This window comes from Brachyistius frenatus, unplaced genomic scaffold (genome assembly GCF_029030835.1).
Source record: "Brachyistius frenatus isolate BFR_SWC_R1_liver_20210118 unplaced genomic scaffold, ASM2903083v1 Contig_117, whole genome shotgun sequence".
In the NCBI taxonomy this organism is placed as follows: Eukaryota; Metazoa; Chordata; class Actinopteri; family Embiotocidae; genus Brachyistius; species Brachyistius frenatus.
The window spans coordinates 147845-167391 of NW_027210716.1; the positions used below are offsets into that span (position 1 = coordinate 147845).

Below are 19547 nucleotides of genomic sequence, written 5' to 3' on the forward strand. Positions count from 1 at the left end.
GAGTGGGATTTCAACCACACAGATGAACCTCTCCGAATTGGGAAAGAGTGAGGTTAAAACGTGTACCTCCACACCGCTTCCAGGTACGTTAGCCTCATGTTCGGCACTAGATGTCTCCAAAGACTCGAACAGTTTCTCCAGTGTCACAGGGAATTCCCATGAGAGCACAGCCAACAACTCAGCCAGCTGCAAGGAGGAGATGTCATCTGTATCTATGGAGGATTCAACGTATTCCCTGTCAGGAGGACCAAACCAGCACACGAGCAGACGCAAACGGAGGCGCAACTCAGGCAAAATGGAGCCTTCTGTCACTCATTCTACTCCCATTGGGAAGTCAGGATCTGGAGACAGGAGCACCGGGGGGCCAAGAAATTCTAATTCCTTCCACACACCGAGAAGTGGTCCCAAAACAGGCCCGGGCCTCCGCCAGCAGCAGCAGCAGCCCTACAACCGGGGAAAGGAGCAGCAGATGAAGTTCCAGTATGGCAACTACAACAAGTATTACGGCTACCGCAACCCAGGCAGCAGTGAGGACCCACGTGTACGTGTGCTTCGTCCAGAGTGGTTTGAAGGTAAAGACGTACTGGACTTGGGGTGCAACGCGGGGCATCTAACACTTTATATTGCCAAAATGCTAAGACCTGCACGCATACTGGGCCTAGATATTGACAGCGGTCTGGTACAAGCAGCTCGCAAGAACATCAGACATTATCTGTCTGAGCTGCAGACCCAAGAGGCCAGGCGTGCAATGCAGGAGAAAAAGACAACAAAGCAGGTGCAGAGGAATGGAAATGAGAGTGACACGGGCACAGAAACGAAGCACAATGATGCCGAGAGCAGGGACGAAAACGGGAAACCAGTGAAAGGAGAAAGTGGCCCTGCGGAGGCTGCAAATGAAAACGACTCCTGTCACACAGAAGAGGCAAAGACCCAGAGGCAGGACAGCAAAACGGAGCAAATGGAGCCTAAAGATTGTGATTCCTCTCCTGCCGATCACTCCGTGAGCTGCTCTTTTCCGGTGTCCCTACGAATCTCCAGGGGGCCCATCGCTGCACCCCCACTCACAGAAACATCCACCACCCGGCCCGGGGAGTTCCCCTCAAATGTGTCCTTCCTCAAGGTAAGATGGCTTTCTCTCTCTCTCTCTCTCTCTCTCTCTCTGTGAGCACTTGTTTGTCCTTTTGTCCGAGATCTTTTGTGTTATTTTGAATCGTAGGAGCTGGGGTAAAACAAATTGCGCGCAATTAGACACTGCCTATTTTATGTCTGCATTTAAAACGTTGACATTTGGATGAAACATTTCAAAGCACAGCAAAAAGACCTTGCGTGAAGAACTGCATGTTACGGGAAACATTTTGAATACTGACTGACTTCACAAGGAGACGTAATGTAATTCATGCACCCACTGACTTTCTCTCTGATGATAATAATAATCTTTTATCTTTGTAAAATAAGGGTAGCCCTGTCACAGCACAGTCAGTTCCATTATAGCTGCAGTGTACTCTATTACAGTGGCTATAAATGGCATGCCAGATTAATATTTCAACCCAGTATGAAGGATTTTAAAATGAAGTGATGCCTAGACTTCATATATTAAATCATTATTATTATTAGATCTTAGTTATTTTAAGTTTAACAAAAGATACACATCTCTTTGGTATCTGCTTTCCTCTAGATAAATAAAATAATGGATTATATGTAAATATAGAAAGCAAAGCTGTGGGCCAGCATCTTGTATCTCTAATGAGGAAGCATGTGTACCTTTTTCATTTTCTGATTCACTTCATTAAGTTCATCTTTACTGGCTCAAACTGGGTTTGGAGCAATTTACCATTATTATTTGTTTATCCTTATTCGTTTGTGTCTGTTTGACATCTTGGTGCATGCATGTTTCCGACGAGAGGCTCGCGAATCTGTGACGTTGGTGTTGAGAACTCAAAGAAGGAAGCAGCATTTTCTCCTGTTGGGTGTTATGATGGAGCCGTTAGCATTTTGACTGTCGTCAGCCACCTTTTGGTTGAGAATTTCATCAAATTTCCAACAGCTTTTCTTTAACAATAATGATTATTTATTACATAGTGGTAGAAATGGTTTCTGAACTTTTCTTCCATCCACTGGCCTTCAGCTTTACAGGCTTTGTTCAGGCAGCTCAATGAACAGTTAGCCGCACACGCTGCAGTCTGTCCAAATGAAATTGATAACTGCCTCCTCCTGCTATGAGTGTCAGAGGTGATGTCAGCGCAGCACAGAGCTCATTCTGTAATTCTAACATACTTGAGACTCACAATGCACAACGGATTCAAGTTGGAAACAACAGGATGTCTCACATTGGTTTCCCAAACAAATCCATGGTGACCGCAAACACACAAAATACTTTTTCATTTCAACATAGCTAGTGTGAAAAAAGTCTGTTCTGATGATCAAATTTCCCAAACTTTCTTTTCAGTTGTTTTCTATTTGAAGGGTGATCCGGATCAAATGACACCCTCCTTCTGTTCCTTCTCATCTTTGTTCCTTCCCTCTGTTCTGCGTTGTCTCATTCAGCATCAGCATGTATCATCTCTCACGGTGGCACCTTGCAGTTATATTCTAATCAGGACTCTTTGTGTACTTTAATCCACCTACTTTCATTTGTTTGGTCGGCTGCTGCTGTTAGTTACACTTATATTTGTTTAATTTCTTTTGTTACAATAGTGACAAACAGAAAAGCTTAATATCTCCACATTTAAGAACCATCAACACATTTGACTTGGTAAATTTCTTAAAAGTTCAGGACTTGTGCTATTATAAGCATCAAGCTCGCACCAAAGTCAAATCTTCTGACAGGAGCGACACATTTCGGTGGGTATTCCATCTTTTTTTTTTATATATATATATTTATTTATTTAGATTTTACAACTTAACACAGACAGAACTTTAAGGATACAGTACAGAAGAAAAGAAAAAGGGAAATTAAATAAAATAAACAACCACAGCAAATAATAACACATTCGCACGGTATTCCATCTTAATAGCAACGTTGCTTGTGTTGCATAGCCCTGCTAGCAGCCTGCAAGATCAATATCACAAGATGTTGTTCAGTATTTGCTAGGATACATAATTATAAGGTGCATTTACATGTCATGCATGTCGCCTTTGAGTGCCATGTCCTTTTACTGTTTATCCTATTCCGACTTAAACTCTGACATGCAAGTGAAATAATGAGTTTTAGATGCGTATGTCGACGTGTGCGTTACTGCTCTCTGCTGTGCAATAGATCCCAAACTAAATTTAAGACCTTTTCACAAATGCTGTTTCGATTGTGCTAAAAGTCTTTACCTTGGTACAGCCGTAGCGTTGAATTGCGCAAACATGTTCAATCTGTGAAGGGCATCTTTTTCTCTCCTCTTCTTCCCTTCAGGCCAATTATGTGCTGGAGGACGATAATCTTCTTTTGACTCAGCGGCCAGAGTACGACGTGATCCTGTGCCTGAGCGTTACCAAGTGGGTTCACCTGAACTGGGGAGACGGTGGCCTCAAGCGGCTCTTCAAGAGAGTCTACAGACATCTCCGCCCCGGAGGCATGTTCATTCTGGAGCCACAGCCCTGGGAGTCCTACGTCAGGAGAAAGAAGCTGACTGTAAGAAGCTGAGTGGGCTGTTCTGATACAAAGCAAATCTGCCTGCATATTAAGCATCAGTGTTTTTTTTGTAGCTTGGTTGTTCAGCTGGAATGTAACAGCTATTTTCTTTCTTTCTCACCTGACAGGATAATATTAGCAGGAATTATCACAGCATCCGCCTCAAACCTGACCAGTTTTCATCATATCTTACAAGCGAGGTGGGCTTCACCAGTTTTGAGCACCTTGGGGCCCCCAAGTGTTCAGTACGAGGTAACTACTCCAGTAATTTGTCAGAACAGATTTATTCACTACATGCTAGTCACCCTTGTAGCTTGATGCCACATTCACCTGTTTTCTTTTCTTTCTTTTTTTTTCTATTTTGTTTTTTTTCCCACCATGGCAGGTTTTCAGAGGCCAATCTATGTGTTCCACAAATGACCACCCCTGCCTTGAACACTGAATGTGAGTAGCCGAAACCACCACCCTACATTAAAGCCAGGCAGCTGCACTGGACTGCAAGGAATCATCTGAATCCTTAACAGTTTCTCCAGCTTTTGATGCTGAAGATGAAAATCGGAAAGGAAAATGGGACCAAAAGTGGAATAAAATTTTGTAAAGATGAGATCTGTCAAGAAGAGCCATCTATCAGAATCCTCTGTGACTACAAATTCTTAAAAAACGAGTATGGAGTGAACTCTTGATAGCACTCCGCAATGTGTAACTGGGAGCCACAAATGTTAGTTTGGCAAGACTGTGGAAGAGGCTCATGTGATCGTTTCCTCGGACTCTCCTAGAGCTAATGATGCCTCAGTTTGGTGCACGGACATTACTTGTGTTCAAATATCTTTGGCCATATATCCTTATTTTCATAAAGTTCTTCTGTGCCACCACGTCACCACACATCGTACATGTTAGGGTTGGGCGATTGGGCTGATTTATGCAATTGGGCACCATCACCGATTTAAAGGGAACCGTCGCTGTTTTTCAACCTGCATCCTGTTTTCCAATTATCTTGGGTCTAAGTGACTAATGGCGATGACAAGTTTTAAAATTGGTCCATTATTTAGCAGAAGTGCGTCAGCTGGCAGCAGTAGTTTGGGGGCATTGGCGTCCTGCTAATGTACGTCCACTAATAGACTAAAAATGTTTTTTTTTGCCACTGACAGGCTTAGATTATTAGCATCATTTTTAAAGTTATTGTGTTGACCTGGCTTCAACGCACACAAAAGCATGGCAGGACAACAGCTAAAACAATCCCTCGATATGCCAGTGGCATGTGCAAAATATCAAGTTATTACTCTCCACTTTTGGGAAAAACGTTTTTCTTTGAGAAAATGCGCTTCGGTACAGGATTCCTTCTCTTCGTTGTCTGGCTGGAAGCATCCCAGTCAAAATAGTCTCTGCAGACCAGATTGTCTGCGCGGCGCAGCAGTAGCAGTGGGATCCATTTGTAGCACAACTATGGTAGCCAATGCTTCAGCGTGTCCCTATCTATCGAAGGTAGTTTATGAAAGCTGCAAAAACGTACGCGTGACATTTTGTTGGCACAATACTGACATGAGCCAACACAAAACTCTTGTTGGTTTTTGTTGTTGTTGTTGTTTGTAATCTTTTCAATTTAAAAACGGCCTACGCTTTCCGTATCCAACACATCAGCACTCCTCCTTTTCCCAGCGTTGTCCTCGCTGCAACAACTGCAACGTAAGATTTCCGAGCGAGAGGAATGTTTCAGATTGGCCGTCCTGTCCACAATGTTGTCGGACCATTCGATTTTTCTAGTCCGAGACATCAGCGGCGAAAAACGGGCACATGTAGTGGACCCGAAGTGCGATGATGCAGCTGCTGGCCGAAGCTCTCTCACTCAATACAGAACCCATTTCAAAACTTGTTATCCCCATTAGTCACTTCGTCCAGGTTGAGAAATAGCAACGTTTCCTTTTAACGGGCGATAAACGGTATATTCATGAAATGTGTTTGGCATCTGGAAAGCTTCAGTGTGCCACTGGACTTAATAACAGCTAATATACTAACGTGAAATCTTTTGAACAGCCCCACAGAAGTGTAGGTAACGTGTTTTATGTTGTGCAGGCTGTTAGTGAATGCTGGCAGTTCCACTGCAACTACTGATGGCATACAAAACACACCTTACTGCTTAAATCTTATCAAATATGGTCATATTTGAAGCCTTGAATCCCGTGGCAGCAGGCATATATGTGCACATATTGTGGTGAATTTCAAACAGCCAAACAAAGTCCATCAGCCATAGAGTCCGTGTGAGTCTTATATCTGATGTGTTTGTCCTTATCTTCCAACCCTAATATGGAGCTTTTTTTTTTTATGTTTATTTTGCAACATGTGACCGAGAGCTGAATTATCTTTAATCTGTTCGACAGCTGTCAAAATGTGTGACTCTGCATTTGGAAAATGGACTCGATGAAAAGCTCCTTAACTGCACAAAGACCTTAAGACATAAAACATGGCATGAGAAAGACAAAGATGCACAATAAAAAAAGAAAAATTTACTGTAAACAGCCAAAACAACAATTATCAAGTTTAATTGTGAATGTTTACCCAACGCACAGCCAAAATGTCTTTTGAGATATTGTCAATATTTTTTCATCAGGGTTAGAACTTGAAAAACTGTCATGATGAATGACAATGCTGTCATCAAACATAAAATTCTGTTATTATATGATGGATACGGCATTTTAGTTTGTTTCACATATGAAGTACCGTATATGGACTAAATACGTTTAAAAAAAATTCACCACGTGAACATTTTCAAGGAAAAGACTTTATTTTAGTGTAAACTTTCTACAAACCTCTGGACTCGTCTGATTCGCGTGACAGTTTGAATCAATTAGGAAGCAACAAATCACTACAAGGGTTCCTTAAGGTGCAGCATTTTTTTTTTTTTAAAGCTCCATTTTAATGGTGGAGGAGCACATTTGAGCTATGATGACGCCCATCTGTGGCTCAGCTCAGACATAATTCAGCATAGACACCACAAGGACTATTTTGCAAAGTAGCTCTAGCATGCAGGGATGTAATTCTTTTTTTTTTTTTTTTTTTTTACAGTTAAGCCATAGCCCTCCCTCGTGTTGTTTACAGTGTCCATCGTGAGGAGCAGGCTGAGAATCCAACAGAGTGTAACATCGGAGAAGCAGAGGCCTGTTATTAGAGTTGCTGCAGCGTCTGCATGAACCAGACACGCGTGGTCATCACTGCCGGTCAGGCAGGAATTCAAATAGCAGCAAAGTCACGTGCAATGCTTTTAAGGCTGAACAAAAATTTACATTTGTAGAAAGTCAAAAGGCAATTATAGCCTTTTTTTTTTTTTTTTTTACCAAATTTAAATATGAATATGCTGTTTGTATTGAACCGCTGCCAAAATATTTTATGGGTCTTTTGCTCTTTGACAAATGAAGCCCTCACCGTCTTAGACGTTGACCTGATGAGGACAGTTACAGGTTGTCCGTCTTTGTGATTGTATCTTTATAGTTGGGCACTGAGCACTGCTCGTCTACATCTTTCATTTGAAGTGGCTGGGACAGAAAAGCTTCCCGTTTTGTTCAATTATAGCATTTGGCATCCCGGGGCAGGAGATGATGGATGAGATATGTTTCTACTTTAGTAAGTGATCAATGTAAATAAGTTGGCAAATTTTGTTTTGCTATTGTCAATATAAGTTCATAACTACTTCTGTCATTTTTCCAGTGTTTTTTTTTTGTGTGTGTCTTGTTTTCAAACGTTTGCTACCAGTCGAGTTAGTCAAGAGGTCTTTTTGTCCTAAAACAGATCCGCTTTGTAACAAATGAATATGAACATTGCAAAGCCCCGATTCTTTCTTTTTTTTTCTTTGTTCTGTCCTGGCAGGCACATGGATTGTTAGATTAGTGTTTTTTTGTTTTGTTTTGTTTCGTATAAATTGTTTGAAAGGAGTGTTGGTGTTGGTGCACTCTCATTTCATTTCATTTCATTTCATTTGTTAGAGACATTTTAAAATTCTTCCAAACAGAAACAATTAACTTTTTCTTATCAAACTTTTTATTACAAGTTGTGAAACAGGGATTAATTTATAAACTACAGGTGAAATTTTGAATTCTAAGTGAATTGGCCTCTAACTCAGCTGGCCCATCAGACACGGCACCAGATCCCACCTTCCTCCTAAGCTAAGACAATCGGATTCTCAGGCTTAGATCAGCCCACTGCTGTAATTTCAAGGGCATTTTGCTTTTTGCATTGTTAACAAATGTTTCCTTGCAGGTCATATATAATCAGCGTTTTGTTTGACAGACAAATGGTTTAAAGTTCATTTTTGTTTTGACACCAATGTTAAAGATTGCACCTTACTGTCTTAGCAGTGGTATCGTTCACATTTACGCCTGACTTGTATGTCCAGGTATCAATGCTAAGGCATGTCTTTGCTGGAGATGTGAAATTACATGTCGTCATATACAGTGCTGTACAAACTTTTTGTACTCCCCTTGAAGTTTTGCACGAGTTGTGTGAAGTCAATGTCAAATAATTTTTTCATGAAAAGAGATTTAGAAATATGGCCCAGGAGAGAAATAACACCTGTTGATTTGACAGGGTTTAACACCATTAACACTATTTCAAACATCATGATGCTCACGTCTCATATTCAGGTTGTAGCAGTGCACAGTGCAATTTTGTGTACGGTTTTCTTTATGTCGCCCCTTTAGCTGGCAAAAAAACAGTATTCTCTCATTGGAATGAATTTAAAGTGTTGACTGCAATGAAGTCAAAAAAAGATGAATATACTTTTGAATGTGAAAGTTGCAGGATCCACATTTCACATTGCAACGACAACAGAAAGTAAATACAACATGATAAACTGCAGAGACAGAAGTCCCTCTTGCTTATTGTTATTTTTTTTAACTTTTTTAATTTATGTTGTTGTTGTTTTAACTTTAAAACGGCCCCCATTCCTGAAAATATTTTTGTTTGAAATGCGCCATTTAGTTGTTGTTTTTTTCAAGACATTTTCTGGGTTTTATTTATTTATCTGGAATATTTTTCAGATCATTTTTAACCCTGCTTCATTCAACACATCTGTGGATGGCACAAAAATGTCAACACTTTGTTGACATTTTCTAAATTCTAATTCTTAATATACCGAGAAAGGACTTTTTCTTTTTCTTTTTACGGAAGTGTAATTTTCAGTGTTACAGCCTGATCATAAGATTTGAGCAGCATTAACAATGAAATAATAAAACAACAACGTTTCCATTTCTGCTACTCGTGCATTAGAAGTTATGTAACGCTCAAACAGTCATAAATATAACTGTCTTAAAAAGCAGTATCTGTGGAGCACAACAGATGCATGAACTCAAGGGGCGTATGATTTGTAGCGGCACTAAAATTCACCTCTTCATGTTGAATTTGCACTGATATGAAACATGGGAATTAAACTGATTTAGTAAATTTTTGCAGGTGAAGTTGATGTTTTAAATGTACCTTAACTTTCCTAAAATCAGTTTTCTGGAAAAACTGTTGAATATTCTCCCCAGTCTGGGAAGCTTTTAATTTTCATGCCTCTGAACAACAAGATATATCTGAATGTTTCTCTGTGTTTAACATTTTAATTGATTAAAACTGGTTCCGGATTTGGTGATTCAGTATTTTACTTCAAAAGGTTTTTTTTTTTTTTCTCTGAAATCCATTTTTTTTTCACCTTTTGCTTTCTTTTACATTGCCTGCATTCAAAAGCTGCTCTGATCAGCAACAAGTGCGGATAAATTGATGTGGTCTTCCTGTAAGAGTTATTATTGAGGTGACCGTCACAGCATCTCTAAAGAGATTACTGACCTACTCGGAAGGAAGTGATGATTTAAAACTATGTCCACTAACTTCGTTTAGGACACAAGTCAGGGCTATTGCTGTAACCAGGGAAGTTTTGTTCAGGTCTGTGGGAAGTTTAGTCCTCTGACCTATGTTTGTGGCTGCTGCTGTCGAAATGGAAAAATTATTCCATGTAGTTTATGTCACCCTATTAATATCTAGACAAACAGCTACAGTCCAAATCTTGGTTGAAACAAGGTGTTGAAACACGCCTCTACATCTTATCTCATCTCATATAATACAAGGCAATACAATAACACCATAATGATGGTGTTTATTGCAGGGATGGCATCATAGTGTACAGGTGTTACTATATTGTGTGGTGTCATGGCCTTAGTAAACATCTTAATCTAGTATTTTCTACTTTTGGTTGTCAAAAATAATCTTATTCCTTTACAGAAATATGCACATAAATTCAGACTGTGTGCTTTGATCTTCTAAACTGACTGAAACCAAACTGACTTCAGCATTCAGTGGACATCATTTACAAATGTATCAAAGGTCACACAGTTCAACAGTGCAAAACCAAGTCATGAAGTCTAAAGGAAACAAACTCAAGATAACTGTAAACACATTGGAGGAAAGCAATAGAAACAGCAGCCATGCACTGAGGTGACACGAGGCTCAAAATGTTGATTCTAGACGGCTGCAAACATCCTCTGCAGAAGAACTTTAGATGGAAAACTGTCTCTTCAGCGCTCCATCAGCCTTTCAAAAGCTGTAAAAGGCTTATTCTACAAGGATGGTGTCGGTATTGATATCGGCTTAAAACTAGACATCGGTATCGGCCCAAAATGAACATTTCTTCCAAAATGGCAAACCAATAAAAAAAATGACTTTTTAAATATGCCTTAATGCTTAATAACGTGTGTGAAAAAGAGTCCAACAATATTTCTACATTGAGGTGGATAGTGGCTTTTTGCAATGATTGGTCATGTAAGGAGGAAACGCATCACATTCCTTCAACGCTACAAATTTAATTGTCCTTAAAAACCTTCATTCTGATGTTTATGACTGCTCTGTGAAGAACAAATATAGAATACATGCATTCATCTCCATTGGAAATCAGGCAAAAGAGTTGAAATACGGCAAATATCTTGCATATTCTTCCTCGAGCTTCTTTAATGGAACTTCATAGGTTTTCTGGTTTGAATCCCAAAAAGTTCAAATGTGGCCTCAGCTGCAGGGTCTGGGAAACTGATCAAGGTTTTTAGATTGAGCTTCAGAAAAATGTCCTCGAAGGATGATGTCATCCACAGTACTCTTAAACCGAGCAAAGATTTTCCCTTCAGCATGGCAACAACCAGAAGCACACAGCTGAAAACAACACTGACCTGAATGTTTGCGTAATTCAATCCCGGTCCACACTTCTACCATTTCTTATTTCATTTCTTCTGTCTATTTGGAAGTTGCAGATGATTTGTTTCGTCAGGTCATAATATTTACACACTGCCATCTACTGAGGAGGAGGCTAAATTATTTCGTTCAATAACAAATGACTTTAGCATTACCCCTGCTTCTGCAGCACCAAATCAGAAGATACGGATGATAGGTTCATATATGTTACTCCTCAAACTGTCACGAGATTAATATTCACATTTAAAGAAACTGTTGACATTTGCATGTTTAAAATCAAAACAGTTGGGAGTTCTTCTCTAAATCTTTACTTTCTATTTAATTATTTTTGATAAATCCTCAGCATTAGAATATCTACGTTATGAATTTGTTTCTCTGTTGCAGAAAAATACATCCATTCTATTATAACGTTGTGTTTTAAGCTGTTGCTGTCAGCTTTGTGAAGACAGACATGTAAACAGGTTTGAGGGGGGGGGGGGGGGGGGGGGGAGTACCCCTTTGTGGTTCGGTCACGCTGCGCTGTCTGAATAGTACAAAGATTCGACCCGGATGACAATGCGGGGCACAATGCAGTGGCTCGTGTTTACAAATAGCATCCATGCCTTTAACACCTACTAGCCCGGGCCAGTCATCGACCATCTTCAGATCCCAGCTCAGTAAACTGTTCAACATGATGGATGATTAAATGTTTGAATCAGTTGGTTACTTGGTGTCTGTATAGTTTATTATGAGAGGCTTTTTGTTGTGCATTCACGGTGTTTCCTCGAACTGAGTGGGTGTTTTATCTGTTGTCAGTTATTTTGCTTCCTAAAACGGCAAAAGTAATAAAACCACAAAGTTCACTAGCAGAGACGTTTGACCTTACGATCAGAGACAGGCAGACAGTAGGACAATGAATTTGCTTTGCAATCGTGCCGGGTGTCCGTCTGTGCCAGACAGCGTTGTCCAGACGGACAGAACGGTGACAGATACATAAACACAGACAAGAGACATAACACTTCATTCACAAAAGCTCTATTCCATCACGGCTATTTGGGTCAGTCACTTGACCATTATTGTCTCCTGTCGGTACAGGGCCGGGAAAAAGCGTGCCAGACTCAACTCAGACTGCTTTCTATGCTGTTATTTCCCCCCAAGGTCAGGCTAAGTGTAGTCGTGCTCATCATGCAGAAGTGTTAACAACACGTTTTCCAGATGTAAAGTCAAAGCATTGTTTTGCATTATAATTAGATCAGTGTAATTAAATGCTAAATAATTAAAGATGAAAGCGACAACGGCAAATGAAACATCAGTACAGTTATTTTTGATGCATTTATTGGCAACACTGCATTTCAGAATGTCGAACTGTCGTGGTTAAAGGTGTGAGGTGCAGGATCAGACGCAGGAAACAATGTGGGCAACATGATTGCAGCTCCACACCTGTCGGCTGTAAATGAGCTTTGTCTAACTACATTAAGTCCACTTCAAAAGCACTCATTGTCAGATCCTCCAGGATGTTCGGAGGCCAAAAGGGTTTGAGTTAGGGGTAAAGTTGTTCAAAAGGTTCATCCAGAAGAGATGCGTGTCAGGCAAGATCCCAGCTACCTGCGCTGAATATGTCAGACCTCCGGCCGGGACGTCTCGCAGGCGCCATTAGACGACGGGCATGCTGCTAAGACCGCATGGCACAACACCTGAAAATAAGTGCAATAATTTATCTTTATCTTTTTTAGAGTACATTTTTTTTTCTTTCTAATGAATATCATACAGTGTTACCTCTTTAGTTAAATTACAAATATTACAACAAAGTTATGGACAGTTCTAAATATTGATCTGTGCAGGCCTACCTGTATCTTCGAGGGCAACCGTGATGACCAACAATATATTCCTGGGCATAGCAGAACCGTCTGCAGAGTCCTCTATGCCCACAGGTCCAATACTGCATTTCTGGATCATTTCCTGTAGATAATTATTAAAACAAATCACATACATTTCAATATCCCTCATAAATGTTGACATGTTTCAAAATGACGCTAAATACTTCCATTTAAAAAATAAGTACACAAGATTTAAATTACTGAATGGCTGAGAAAAATCTGTCACGATTTCATCACACACAAATAGGCCCAGTATGTGTCCAGTGTAGTTGGAGCATTTGCCTTATCATGATTTGCGTGATTGGATCTCACAAAGTGAATGTATCTATTGCTTACCCTCCCCATATGCGAGCATCAGGAGAAGCACAAGGAGAACCAAGCTCAGTCCCTTCATGTTTGGGTACCAATAACCTTTCAGACACTGCTGTTGACAGGCTCATGCTGCATTTATACAGCATTTCAAGCATGGGGGAGGAGTCTGTCGTGCTCTGTCCAAATCACAATAACAGAGTATGGCTGAATGATGGGAGTCTGAGGGCTGAAGGTCAGGACTATGAGCTTACTCAGCTCAGTCCAACAGCTGCAGCCTCTTGAGGATTTCAGATTGCTTTTGGACATTTTTACAAAGAAATGTAACTTTAATGTTCTGTGCTCAATGTGCAAAAGAAAAGTTGTGTTATTCAATCTGCTCTGTGATTTAACGATAGAAATTCTGTTTACTCTTGACCAACACAGAAATCTACATGAAAAAGGAACAGTTATCTGGTAGTGTACTTATGTACACCCCTATGGCTGGACAGAGGAGTACTTTAAATGAACAAGCCCCGTAAAATGTTGCAACGACAAGTAATGTACTTTCTAATCTGTTTGTTTTAGACACGGTGAGCAGTACAATTCTGTCTGTCCTGCTGTGTTTTCAGGGCTTTCCCCACATCTCAATATGGCAGTTATTCATGTGTTATTGCTGATGCTGTGAAACTACAATCAAACTGCACAAAACCCTGCTCCAGTGACGGGGAAGGATTGTTAACAAAACAATAACACCACAAGGCATGAGCACAAGAGCATGTACTTGTATAGCATGCCCCCTAGTGATTAGGTAAAGATGTTTGTTTAGTTGTTTATTCTCCCTCTCACATCCTATAAAGGGGGGTGGGGGGTGGAGGGTGGAGGGGGGAGAAGAGAAGTCAATCTGTGATTAATCAGGCTAATGGATGTGTTTTTCAAACTAATATTTTTGCCAAAAACACAGAAAACAACTGAGCATGAGAAGCCTGGCAGTAATTACATTTGCAGGCATCAGAATAAGGCACAGGGCAGTGCATTTGCCAAGTTTAAAATCACTTCTCCTACTACCTCAAATCATTTTGCTTTTTTGTGCGACCTACAGAGATTTAAGGTTCCTAAAATTACATTCACATTATCTGATTGAACAACTATTTTCTTTTCACAATACAATTTCCCATACCCTTACTGTCCAGGAACAACCATTCCCAAATGAGATGATTTTGGATTAGATTTTTTTTTTTCTGATAAACGAAATGATTACGTTTTTTTTTTATGTGTTGAGAAAATGTCCCTTCTTCTTAAGGTAAATAAACTTTAAACCGCATCTTGGATTAGCTGGAAAATGCATTGTGCACAAATCCTAAAACAGAGCTTGGTAGCATTCATCATCCTCATAAATTTCCCCCATCAGTAACCTAATCAAATCAAATAAACACAGAATTATTTAAGGTAATTATCAGTCTGAATGAGCAAGGAAAGACGCTCCTAATGAATAAAGTGCTCATTTTGCGCGTAACATTTCTTTAACCAATTTATTGTAAAATACTGCAGTCTAGTAATACCACGTTCTGCTACAAGGGGGCAATATGTACTTTCAAATGTCGGGTTTTTACCAAGCGAAGAAAACTGTGTTCATGTGCGCATGCGCAGTCCGAACAGCTGCAGCCAACAACAACAGTCTGGACTGTCTGCCCTATCATTCCAAGATGGCGGACCTCCTTGGTTCAATCCTTAGCTCGATGGAGAAACCTCCAACGGTCGGCGACCAGGAAAGCCGACGAAAGGCGCGAGGTACCTTAACGGGTTGTCTAACTAACGACTCATCTTGTGTTAGTCTGAAACTGCCGAAATAAACGCAATGCGAGAATCACGTCTTCGTTAGAAATGAAAAGGACAGACTTGAGTTTCTGCTGCTGCCATTATTTGGGGGCCGGTCGAGTTTTCAAGCAGGCGCCGTCGACCCGGGTTTCTTCACGCCGCTTCGACGGACCTGCTGCCCCGCATGTTGCTGCAGACCGGAGAGCCGGCCGCTGCGTGCAAAACCTCCCACAAGCACTCCGTAAACAACTAGCGCTGCTTTATCCGTTTCGCATCCTTGTTTGTTGACTCGGAAAACAAAAAGTTACATCCACACAGCTCCGGCGTCAGAAACTAGTTTACCGCGAGTCCTTCCGTCCGTCTGTCTGTCTGTCTGTCCGTCTGTCTGTCTGTGTGCACAACAGCTGTCTTTGCTCCGTTTTAGTCATAAATACCATGTAAGTCACTAAATACTTTCACAGTCACAAACAGCAGCTGCGTTTCCATTCGGCTCCATTTCTGTGTAACACAAACCCGCAGCGGTCACGTGGCTCCGGTGAAACGTGCATTACTTGGACGACCTCGTCATATTTCCTGCTTGTAGATGTAATGTTAAAACGATGTTTCTCCAAGTTCAAAATTGTGTCTCCATGGTGACACTGAGGGGAGTATTGCGACAAATAAATAACTTCATCCACAACATGGTTGTGATTTCCCTCCCCTAAAAAAAAAAAAAAAAAAAAAAGCGACCAAGTCCGTTAAATTAACTGTGACGTGTGTGTAGACCAATAAAACATCACAGACTCTTTGCTGGTCGACACATGAAACAAATCATCCAATCTGAGTCACCAGATTTGAGGCCGGAGTGATGAAAAAGCTGGAAATGTGGTTTTGGGATTACAGGAAGTCTGTCTTTTGATGAGCGTCATTAGAGAAAATGAGTAGGCCAGCGGTATCTGTACGACCATGTTGAGTATTTACAATGGAACCTTTAAATACTGTCCTTTTAAAGAGCAAGCAGCAAGACTCAAGAAGATGGAAGAAGATGAGAAAAGAAAGAAAGCACAGTTCAGGAAAAAGGTGAGAGCTCAAGAGTCACACTGAAATTAGTTCTGCGGCGCTCCCGTTGTCCGTCTTGATATTTATTACTGTGTCTCCTCACATCTTCTGTTTAGATGGAGAAAGAGGTGTCGGATTTCATCCAAGACAGTTCACAACAGAAAAGAAAATACAATCCTATGGGCAAGATTGAAAGGAGTATATTGTGAGTGTTTATTAAAGGAGTAAAATACGCCTTTTTTTCCCCCCACATACCCATGACTATTTAAATGTCATGTCTTGCTGTCTTATAGACATGATGTTGCAGAAGTGGCTGGTCTGACTTCTTTTTCTTTCGGGGAGGACGAGGAGAGCCGTTACGTGATGCTTTTCAAGAAGGTCTGAAGACTTCGATTTAATATTCCACCGTCAGATGTTTAAATCGCTGCCTCGTTCGTCTGAACTCCGGAGCAGATAATCGTGTGGGAGTTTGACCGCTTTCCACGTTGTGCTGTTGCAGGAGTTTGCTCCGTCAGATGAGGAATTGGAAGCCTATCGTAAAGGAGAGGAGTGGGATCCCAAGCTGGCAGAACAACGGCGCAGACTAAAAGTGAGACGGGACGCTCTTCTGTGTTTTAGAAATACAGACGTCTGCTTGTGTGGTGACGATAAAATCAGATGTCTTCAGGGTAGCGGGCAGCTTTTTGTTCTATTTCGTTGCGTTTGTTTTCCATACGATCGCCACGGTTTTCAGATTAGTGTCACTAAGTCAGTATCTGACAAAATATGAAACATGCTCACACTCTCACCTTCTGTTCTGTTCGGCTCTGTTGTTGTTGTTGAGTTATGGTGCTGAATAACGGACAAAAAAGTGTTTTTGTCGAATATCATGGTGTCACAGTGACATTGACCACTGGCCTTTTTAATAGAAAATGCTGTCACTTCCAACATTTTATCCTATTAGACATTTGTGTGAAATGTAGTCATAATTAGCAAATGAATTCCTGACTTGTAGCCAGAGAAACTGTCTTGACCACTGAAATCTGTTCAGTTCATCCTTGAGTCCAAATTGTTCGTTCCAAATTTAAAGAAATTCTCTCAAGGTCTTAAAATATCTCGTTCCCAAGAAAAAGACGGGGTGGGTCGATCTGAAAATGGAACGCATCCGGCCACCACCGGCACAAGTGTGGAGACACCACCAGATCCGAAGTGACCAGAGAGAAACCACCAACACCGAAAAGAATTTCATTACCTTAAAAAAAACAAGACGAGACCGAATTAAGGAAAGTGTGCAGAACGTAAACGGATGTTTGAAACTTTAAATTGAAGTCTGTAGATGTGTGACGGTGTGCAAGTGTCCCATCTTTCCTTGAATCTCCGTCTCGGTCTCTGACCGTCCTCGTCCTCGCCACTGCAGGAACGGGCTGCGTTGGAAGAAGCAGCGTCCAGTCAGACCGAGAAGTCTCAGGCGTGTCCCAACTCCAACTACAGGGACAAGTACAGCCACCTGATCGGCACCTCCGCCGCCAAGGACGCAGCGCACACGCTAGAGGCCAACAGCGCGTACGGCTGTGGTGAGTGCGTGCGCCGTCTCGTAGAAATGCAGAACAACGTTGCCTCGAGGCTTTTCCCTTTTTACTCACCGTGTCGGTAATTCTCTGTCCCAGTGCCGGTGGCCAACAAGAGGGACACTCGCTCCATAGAGGAGGCCATGAATGAAATCAGAGCCAAGAAACGGCAGAAGCGAGAGGACGACACGGGCGCACACGCCAGCAGCTCTTGAGTCGCCACCGTTTCTTGCTTTCTGTCTCCTGTCGTGTGTGTGTGTGTGTGTGTGTGTGTGTGTGTGTGTGTGTGTGCGTTTAGTGTCTCTGTGCGCCGTCTCAGTCATCCAATAAGGCAATACCATGTACGTCAGACATTTTAAAGTAATAACTTCTATGATCGGCCTTGAATCTCGTATTGATGCCGCTCTGTGACCGAGACTGCTGAAATCATGAGGTCGTGTTGAGTGTCGGATGCTCGGGTGTGTCTGATCCAGCAGGAGGATTATTCTGCGTGTTTGGGTAACATCTGTCCGTGACATGCTGTCAGTCAAATTTCTCACACAAATGATTTGGCCGTTGTAGTATAAGAAACGTGTTTTTATAAGAGGAAAAAAACCCGGTGTCTATACATCATTTTTAAAAGAACATATTTGTCTGTGTTTGATATTTTGGATGCAGACGTGCATTTACGGTCCTCAGTGGGCGTTTTATCATTAAAGGTATTGATGATGTTGAGTCTCTGCTTCGCGGGATGAGGGTTATTTTTGAAAGCCAGCTTTTAGGAAGGTGTCGCTGAAATGTCCCACCGTTAGTGTCCCAAATATCCACTGAAGTTTTTTTTTTAAAGGGAAACCGGAGAATGCTCGAGCAGACTAGTTTTCTTTTCTCTTTTTTCTTCTTCATCTCTACCCTTTTCAGATCTTTGTAAAGGTGGAAGCATGCCATCACAAGAGGAGCCCCATTTTAGAAACTACCGTTTTGTGGATTTTAGTCATCTGTGATTGCGTCCGTGATTTTTCTGTTTTGGTTTCTATACATCTGCACTGACTGAATTCCTCTGTTACTCCAGCGTAAAGTTTTATTATGAAGCCGGGCGAAGGCTTACAGAAGCCATCATGTTGGGGAGTATACGGAGTAGCAGACTCCTTCGTTGGCGTGTGTCTCAGTAATTTTGACTACATGTCTTTTGTTTGTACTAATCAAACATTCAGTCGTGTGAGAGCTCCTCGGTATCTTGATGTGTATTTGAACATGATTGCACTGTTTTATCCCCATGTGTATTAATAAATGGAAAAGTTGAAATCTTAGGCCTTTTTCCTGTATGTTGCCTTCATTCCTGCATGCCCAATACAGCAACGTAAACAAATATCATCAAACCTAACCATCATCATTCAGTTACTGTTATCTCCTGACATAAAGTTCAGTGTGTTAGACGCACTAATCTTCACTCTTGAGGATACAAATACACAAAACATAATGTTATCGGGTGTAATGGACATTTATGGACATTGTTTGGTGCAATGTAACTTGAGTATTGTCCCTAAAGCTGTGCTTACGTGAGTACCTTCCATTTTATACATTGAATTATTGTACTTATTTCTTCACTGCATTTATCTGACTACTAGAAACCAATCGTGGAAAATTAATACTTTATATATAAAACATGTTACCAGCTCGTCATATATAATGCATTGTTATAGATTACTACGTATTACTTGGTTTAAATGCCGTCTACCTCAGTGTTGGAATGAAACAAAGTACATTTACTCAAGTATTGTTCTTAAGTACAAATTCAACACTGTCGGGGACTAGTTACTGCATAATGAGTACTTTTTAGGTACACTTTGCTGATAATACTTTTTGAATGAATGATTTTTAAGTGCAATGAAGTATTTTGACAGTGTGATATTAGTAATTTTACTTCGGTAAAGGACTTTAACACTTCTTCCAATATTGGTCAACCTCAGCCAGCTTAAACATTAAAATGTGCATTAAGGCGTTAGTAATATACTGTAGTAGCCAATATACTCACTGATATTTTAAGTACTTTTATCCACCAATGGTTTCCTCGACTTGACTAACATTACTAATGTAGGACTTTTTTTTGACAGTGTAATATTGCTACTTAAGCAAACACTCGGTTGAATACTTCCTCCTCCTCTGTTGTTTGGTCTCTGTCGAATCTATCTCTGATTCTTT

General features: G+C 40.9%; 4 protein-coding genes across 6 annotated transcripts in view; 3 read left to right on the plus strand and 1 right to left on the minus strand.

Annotated features, from left to right (window-relative positions):
• Positions 1–19547, plus strand: part of LOC138629514 (GDNF family receptor alpha-4-like) — a 326543-nt gene that overhangs the window by 40219 nt on the left and 266777 nt on the right. The gene's annotated exons all lie outside the window — the stretch shown is intronic.
• Positions 9–6929, plus strand: LOC138629499 (7SK snRNA methylphosphate capping enzyme-like). Its single transcript, XM_069713233.1, has 4 exons — positions 9–1120; positions 3401–3619; positions 3748–3871; positions 4005–6929. The coding sequence occupies exons 1-4, from the start codon at positions 23–25 to the stop codon at positions 4037–4039; spliced, it is 1476 nt and encodes a 491-aa protein (XP_069569334.1). The 5' UTR covers positions 9–22; the 3' UTR covers positions 4040–6929.
• On the minus strand, positions 12115–17514 carry defbl2 (defensin, beta-like 2). 3 transcript variants are annotated; one of them, XM_069713249.1, is made up of 3 exons: positions 17445–17514; positions 12649–12760; positions 12115–12495 (listed from the first exon to the last, which is right to left on the minus strand). In XM_069713249.1, exons 1-3 carry the CDS (start codon positions 17512–17514, stop codon positions 12474–12476), a joined length of 204 nt encoding a protein of 67 aa, XP_069569350.1. In that variant the 3' UTR covers positions 12115–12473. The 3 variants fall into 3 exon arrangements, with proteins under 3 accessions (XP_069569350.1, XP_069569354.1, XP_069569353.1); XM_069713253.1 differs by lacking the exon at positions 17445–17514 and adding an exon at positions 15219–15467; XM_069713252.1 differs by lacking the exon at positions 17445–17514 and adding an exon at positions 13015–14239.
• Positions 14635–18655, plus strand: spag7 (sperm associated antigen 7). Its single transcript, XM_069713248.1, has 7 exons — positions 14635–14757; positions 15776–15843; positions 15939–16027; positions 16116–16200; positions 16322–16411; positions 17219–17375; positions 17469–18655. The coding sequence occupies exons 1-7, from the start codon at positions 14673–14675 to the stop codon at positions 17582–17584; spliced, it is 690 nt and encodes a 229-aa protein (XP_069569349.1). The 5' UTR covers positions 14635–14672; the 3' UTR covers positions 17585–18655.

Excerpts from the sequence above, each read along its gene's own strand:
- LOC138629499 (XM_069713233.1), top strand. The coding sequence starts at position 23 with ATGAACCTCTCCGAATTGGGAAAGAGTGAGGTTAAAACGTGTACCTCC. Across the intron at positions 1,121-3,400 it reads CAAATGTGTCCTTCCTCAAG|GCCAATTATGTGCTGGAGGA; the intron begins GTAAGATGGCTT and ends TCTTCCCTTCAG. Across the intron at positions 3,620-3,747 it reads TCAGGAGAAAGAAGCTGACT|GATAATATTAGCAGGAATTA; the intron begins GTAAGAAGCTGA and ends CTCACCTGACAG.
- spag7 (XM_069713248.1), top strand. The coding sequence starts at position 14,673 with ATGGCGGACCTCCTTGGTTCAATCCTTAGCTCGATGGAGAAACCTCCA. Across the intron at positions 16,028-16,115 it reads AAGATTGAAAGGAGTATATT|ACATGATGTTGCAGAAGTGG; the intron begins GTGAGTGTTTAT and ends GCTGTCTTATAG. Across the intron at positions 16,412-17,218 it reads AACAACGGCGCAGACTAAAA|GAACGGGCTGCGTTGGAAGA; the intron begins GTGAGACGGGAC and ends TCGCCACTGCAG.
- defbl2 (XM_069713249.1), bottom strand. The coding sequence starts at position 17,514 with ATGGCCTCCTCTATGGAGCGAGTGTCCCTCTTGTTGGCCACCGGCACT. Across the intron at positions 12,761-17,444 it reads GACAGAGAATTACCGACACG|GAAATGATCCAGAAATGCAG; the intron begins GTGAGTAAAAAG and ends AATTATCTACAG. Across the intron at positions 12,496-12,648 it reads GGTTGCCCTCGAAGATACAG|GTGTTGTGCCATGCGGTCTT; the intron begins GTAGGCCTGCAC and ends ACTTATTTTCAG.